Source organism: Arvicanthis niloticus, chromosome 3, assembly GCF_011762505.2.
Source record: "Arvicanthis niloticus isolate mArvNil1 chromosome 3, mArvNil1.pat.X, whole genome shotgun sequence".
NCBI lineage: Eukaryota > Metazoa > Chordata > Mammalia > Rodentia > Muridae > Arvicanthis > Arvicanthis niloticus.
In genome coordinates this window covers 138,220,774-138,227,248 of record NC_047660.1, presented here as the reverse complement: position 1 = coordinate 138,227,248, position 6,475 = coordinate 138,220,774, and the positions used below count along the sequence as shown (strand labels likewise).

The 6,475-nt window shown below is 49.7% G+C and overlaps 1 protein-coding gene across 2 annotated transcripts; it reads left to right on the top strand.

Moving 5' to 3' along the window:
- The first annotated feature begins 1,395 nt into the window (after positions 1–1,395).
- Tnfsf14 (TNF superfamily member 14) lies at positions 1,396–5,280 on the top strand. 2 transcript variants are annotated; one of them, XM_034498910.2, is made up of 4 exons: positions 1,396–1,708; positions 2,636–2,672; positions 2,986–3,027; positions 4,591–5,280. In XM_034498910.2, the coding sequence occupies exons 1-4, from the start codon at positions 1,496–1,498 to the stop codon at positions 5,016–5,018; spliced, it is 720 nt and encodes a 239-aa protein (XP_034354801.1). In that variant the 5' UTR covers positions 1,396–1,495; the 3' UTR covers positions 5,019–5,280. The 2 variants fall into 2 exon arrangements, with proteins under 2 accessions (XP_034354801.1, XP_076788153.1); XM_076932038.1 differs by lacking the exon at positions 2,986–3,027.
- The last annotated feature ends 1,195 nt before the right edge of the window (positions 5,281–6,475 follow it).

Genomic DNA, 6,475 nt, shown 5'->3' with positions numbered 1-6,475 from the left:
ACACTAGCCAACACAGACCATGACAGACTAGAGAATGCTTCCAGGCAGATCCTCTGTGGTAGGATATACTCCAAGCTGCTGAGTAATTTGCATAGTTCCAGGAATGGACCTGAGTTGGGCTACAGCAAGGAGATGAAGAAAAGGCAAACGCAAACATACAGGAATCCTGGGGTCATGTGGTCTGGGACTGCTGCACATGAGTATCTCAGCACATCATTATACAAAGTTGAGTGGAGAAGCGGGGTTATTGCATACCACTGAAGGAGGCAGCTTATCACATACAGATAAGCAAGGAGGCAGAGTTTATATACACAATGAGATAGGGAAGGCAGGTTTGGTTAATCTCCATAAGAACTATCTCTGTAAGGGAGCTATGTTCATGTGTCAGCACTCAGGGGAAGGATAGTGGACACATTCTACACACACTGTTGACATCCACATCTATGCATGGACCAGAAGAGAAGGCTATGTTTCCCTGCGGGTCTGAGGCTCTGGAGTTCTTGACAAGCTCATGTCAACAGCACGCATCCCTTCAGTACCTCACACACCTGGGCTTCCTGTGGTGGGGTCTGTTCCTGAGGTAGGTGGATAGGTGGGTCCTGACAGGAGTCTCAGCAGTACCTCTCCTGGAACTCATGGTTAGGGAAGCCATGAGTCCACAGTGTTACAGAGCACGGGGGTTCTGTGGTCACAGCACTGTGTGAGGACAAACACTACAGAATAGGGGCCATTGACATTGAGAAGAGGGGCTGGTGAATCTCCCAGCTGAACCCCTGAGTCCTCAGTATCTGGGAGAGTGTGTGATGGGGGTAGGGTCCAGGCTGAAGACTTGGGGACAAGGTGGTATCTGAAAATCTACCCCAAATGAACACTCATGTGAACACACCTGAGGTTCATATGTGCATGCACTAATAGATGATACATGCTGTAGCATGTGTGTCCATATATGGACCTGCACACACATCGGGAAATGCTTGTGTGCTTGTTCTGGCCCACACAGGCACATATCAGAACATCTACACCTGTGTGCACACATTCATGAACCTTGTGTCTGCACAAGCACCTGCACCCATATGCATAGACTAAAGCAGACACAGAGGCCTGTGTTTGTCAGTGTGTGCATATGCAGGTGTGGTGCTAGAAGCTTGCATGGAACCCACAGAAGCTCCTCTGAGGGAAACAAAGCCACCACGTACATTGAGCAGGGGCTGCCCCGTCCATCCCACCTGAGTCACATTTTCTGGAAAGTGTGAGCTATGGAGGCATGAGTGAAAGCAATCTGGGGGCCTGGCCTTCTGGGGGCACAGGAAGAAGAGGAGGGTGTGTGGGGAAAGGGGAGGCACCAAATTGCAGCTTTAAAGTGAGTCCCAGGGGCCACAGGAACCTTTTGCAGTTTGCAAAGCCCAAGCATTGGGCAATTGTGGTTTCCTCCGGAGAGGAAGAACTCAGGCTTGCAAACCCCGTCCCTGGGCTTCTGAGCCTCAGCTGCTCTGGCATGGAGAGCGTGGTACAGCCTTCAGTGTTTGTGGTGGATGGACAGACGGATATCCCATTCAGGCGGCTGGGACAGAACAATAAGAGACGGCACTGCGGCACTGTCCAGGTCAGCCTGGCCCTGCTGCTGCTGCTGGGTGCCGTGCTGGCTGCTCAGGGCTGGTTTCTCTTGAGACTGAATCAGCGTCTTGGGGACATAGTGGCTCATCTGCCAGTAAGTGGGGCTTGGGGACCAGCAGGGCCTCTCCAGTACCTATCTCTTTATGGCTGTGTACTGTGTGCCAGGCAGAAAGCCCATCTAAAACCCAGGGATTCTCCTGTCAGCCTGTCTCTCTGACCCTCAGTCTTCTCATCTGTACATGGGGATCTGACACATGTGCAGTGCCTACAGCTTCCCTGGGATTCACCTACACGGTTGTTCCCAGCCCAAACCCTTGTCCACCACTGGCTTCATGGTCATCCTGGTTCACTCTCAGCCCTCTCGTTTGTTCACCCTCTGTTCCTTTCAGACAAGCCATGGGTGTGTCACAATATGCTCCTGAGTCTTTGCCTATGTTTTCTTTTTAAGTTTTTAAAATTACATTTAATTATTTAGTATGTAGATATGAAGAAGTGTGCATGTGCTGCAGCAGAATGTGGAACTACTTCTTTGTGGGATTACTTCTCTGTGTCTCCCTTTGTGTGGGTTCTAGGGACTGAACTCAGGTAGCCGGGCTTGGCAGCAAGCACTTTTACTCCGAGTCCTCTTACTGGCCCTCAACTATCCTAAAACCTTAAAGACAGTTCTGAAACAATTCTAGTCTCAAGCATTTCAGATACTCAACTTGAGTAGTTAATTCTTCATCCCAGCACTTGGGTCGGGAAGGCAGAAGGCTCAAGGAGTTCAAGATCATCCTAGGCTACTTAGCAAGTCTGAGGCCAGCCTGGGCTACATGACAGCCTATCTGGAAACACAACAGATCTTATTAGATGTGTGCCTCTCCCACCCACCGTATGTGTATGTATGTGATGTGTGCATGTATGGCTCTACATACATGTCTGTGGGTGGTATCTATGGTCATGGCCAGACAGTGTCATCACCATATACCAGTGAGACTCGGGTGTGGCATGTCCTTACCAAACATTCCTGTCTGCATTTCAGGATGGAGGCAAAGGCTCCTGGGAGAAGCTGATACAAGGTGAGTTTGGGCCCCAGTCCCTATGAAGCAGGGAATGATTCCCACTCTGCACCTCCCCACACCACACCCTGGGTCATCAGGGTAACTTTGTAGGCCCCTTAGGTGCCCCTCCCCCAGGGCCAGAGAAGAAATCTGGCTCATTCCAGAAGGGGCAGAGCCTGACACTTTACAGGTACCTGCAGGTACCCTCCGTCAGCGTTTGAGAACACATGCTGACATACACACACTCACACCACACATTCACACCACACGCACGCACTCTCTCTCTCTCTTTCTCCTCTCTTTGTCTCTAACCTCTGACTCTCTTCCTCAGATCAACGGTCTCACCAGCCCAACCCAGCAGCACATCTTACAGGTGAGGGGGACCCCAGATCTTCACATGGAGTGGGGTTTAGGGTGTCCTGGGAGACCCAGGCCTTCACAAGTTAGAGCATTCATTTATGCATTCATTTAGTGTGTTTTTTTAATTTTTTTTAACATGTACTTCTTTTTATTCATTTATTATTGCACGTGTGCATGCCACAGTGTGGGGTCAGAAAGCTCTCGGGGAATGGCTCTTCCCTTCTGCCTTTTGGCCTCCGTGGACTGCTCTCAAAGCATCAGCCTGGGCTCCGAGTTCCTTTGCTCTCTGAGCCATCTTGCAGATCGCTTTTTTCCCAGTGTTTACTAACAAACAGCCCAGAGAAGAGCCACGGGGAGCCATGTAAAGTCAGTAAAGTCATCTCTTCACACTGCTAGTCACAGGGACACATCCCAGGGTCCCTGGAGGACTCAGATGTCAGGACACAGACCTACCACGCTCTACATTTATTTATTTGTTTATTTTTGTTTTTGGAAACAGGGTCTTTCTATGTAGCCTGGGCTGCCTACGTGGACCTGCCTCTATCTCTGAGTACTGGAATTAAAGATGTGGCCCACTACACCCAGCTGTATATACTCTTTTTTTCTTTTGGCATAGATAGTTTAATTTATAATTTAACACGTAAGAAATTAACCAGAATATACATAAAATATGTTATAATCAAAAACTTTTTAAAAATGTGACGTGGGAGATGGGGAGATGGCTCAATGTGCAACGTGCTAGCCACTTTTGAGTCAGCATCTGAGCCAAAAGCCAAACACACACTCCTGTGCTGGCAGAGGTAAGCAGAGAGGTCCCTGGGGCCTGCCGGCCAGCAGCCTTGACAAACAGGGGACTTCCAGGGTCAGTAAGAGACTCTGCCTCAAAAAAAAAAAAAAAAAGGTGGACAGAAACTGAAACTGAGGAAGTTGCCTGATTTTGACTTCTGGGCACACACACACACACACACACACACACACTCATACACACATCATAAACACATTGCACACATACAGACTCACACACACATACACAAACACACATACAATCACACACACTTTTTGAGACAGGGTCTCATGTAGCCTAAACTGGCCTTGAACTCTAGATCCGCCTGCCTCTGCGTCCCAAGAGCTGGATGACAGGTGTACACCACCACACCTGATTTATTTGGTACTGGGGATGGAATGTGTAGCCTTTGGCATGCTGGCTGAGTGTTCCACCTCCTAAGTCATAACTCCATTTTTAAAAAATTTTGACACTTCACTAGGAAGCTTAAATACCTTGTGCCTCAGTTTCCTCTTTGATATTGAAGTGGCTTTGCTCCTCGGTGTCTGAGTTTCTACCCTTGTAGAAGGAGATGGGAATGAACTGAGTTAAGATGCTTAACCACCAAATTACTTTGCTTGCTTTCCTGTGCCTCAGTTTCTCTGCCCTGCAAGATGGGAATGGACTGAATCAACCCAGACAAGCAGCCTAATATGGCAGTGAACCCAGAGGGAACCACCATAAGGCCACACAGACAGGGTGGGCACAATGCTAACCGTGTTGACCAGCTATCTCTCTCTCCTTTCCTCCCAGGAGCCAACGCGAGCTTGATAAGCATCGGTGGACCTCTGTTATGGGAGACACGACTTGGCCTGGCCTTCTTGAGGGGCCTGACGTATCATGATGGGGCCCTGGTGACCACAGAGGCCGGCTACTACTATGTGTACTCCAAAGTGCAGCTGAGCGGTGTGGGCTGCCCCCAGGGGCTGGCCAATGGCCTTCCTATCACCCATGGGCTGTATAAGCGCACGTCCCGCTACCCCAAGGAGTTAGAACTGCTGGTCAGCCGGCGGTCACCCTGTGGCCGGGCCAATAGCTCCCGAGTCTGGTGGGACAGCAGCTTCCTGGGTGGTGTGGTACATCTGGAGGCCGGGGAAGAAGTGGTGGTCCGCGTGCCTGGAAACCGCCTGGTCAGACCACGTGATGGCACCAGGTCCTACTTCGGAGCTTTCATGGTCTGAAGGCTGTGGAGACAATGTGTTCTGTGGAGAGATCTCTCCAGGACTCACCTCAAACCCATCAATCAGGTTTGAAGTCCCTCCTTTAAGGAGCCCTGAACTCTGCAGGTGGAGTGCTCGGGTTGGTGTGGACTGCTGACTTGCTTTGGGCAATCTTCAAATCAGAGACCTGGAGACTTGGGGTGTGGAGCCCAGGATCGTGGGGTCAGCCCATTTGCCTGATATTCAGGAACAAAGAATAAAGCTGGGGTATTTATGCTTCTAATGCACACACTGGGATTTGGGCTTTCTGGGTTTGGGGCTGGAGGCAAGAAACCTCCCCAGAATGTCATCAGGACCATGTTGGCAGCACTCCAGACTTGCCACCACACACTGGTCTCTCCCATCCATCCTCTGCATTGGCTTCCAGTCACCAAAACAGCATTGCCTTCCGACTGCAATTGGCCAGGTACCAGCTTCTGAGCACGTGCATCCTTCAGGGACATCTCGGTGGGACCTCAGTACTCGGCCCAATGCACAGCAGCAGCAACAGACATGCCAGGAATAGTTAGTCAGAAGGGGAGGGAGGAAAAGGAGGGAAGGAGGGAATGCAGAAGAGAAGGGGGAAAACAGAACAAACAAAAAACAAAGACAAACAAGGACTAAAGAGGCAGGGAAAGGAGTGACACCTTTGAGGGCACTTTATTCAACCCACTTAGAACAGATTGTGCCAGGTCTTCTGGACTCCTGGAGTTGATGGGATTATGGGAAGACACAAAGTGGAGCAAATGGGCTTGGGTTATGGTTCAGTGGGTAAAGTGCAATTATGAGGATCTGAGTTTGAATCCCTGGTACCCATATAAAGACACAGATGTGGTGATGGTCACTTGTAATCCCATCAATAGGGAACGGAGGCAGGAGGACCCCTGGGGTTCGCTGGCCAGGCAGTCTAGCTAAATCAGTGAGTTCCAGGTTCAGGGAAAGACCTTGCCTCAAAAAAGGTAGATAGCTCCTGAAGATGACAACTGAGGCTGTTCTCTGGACCCCACATGCAAATAAAATAAAAAATATTAAATAATAGTATTTGAAAGGCACTTTATATGTTGTAATCATTTGTGCTTTTATGTTTGTTTGTTGGGAGACAGAATCTCAAGCAGCCCAGGCTAGCTTTGAACTATATATTTCATATATTCTGAGGCAGAGTCTCGTGCTTCCTATCAGCAACAAGAACTAGAGCTGTGTGTTACCATAGCTGAACATCTGGGCAGTTACCCAAAACCTCCAAATGCAGAGCCCACACCTGGGAGGGTCGGGCTCTCTCTGCTCAGGAGTCACAGCTAGCCCAAGCCAGTCCAAGCAGACTTCCCACGTCCTGTCCTTGTAACACTGGTGGGAGGTGAAAAGGCCCCCAAATACCCAGCCTCACCTTCCATCGGAGTTTCCTTTCTGCTTATCATGACCTGTTTCCGTGTCTTTGATGA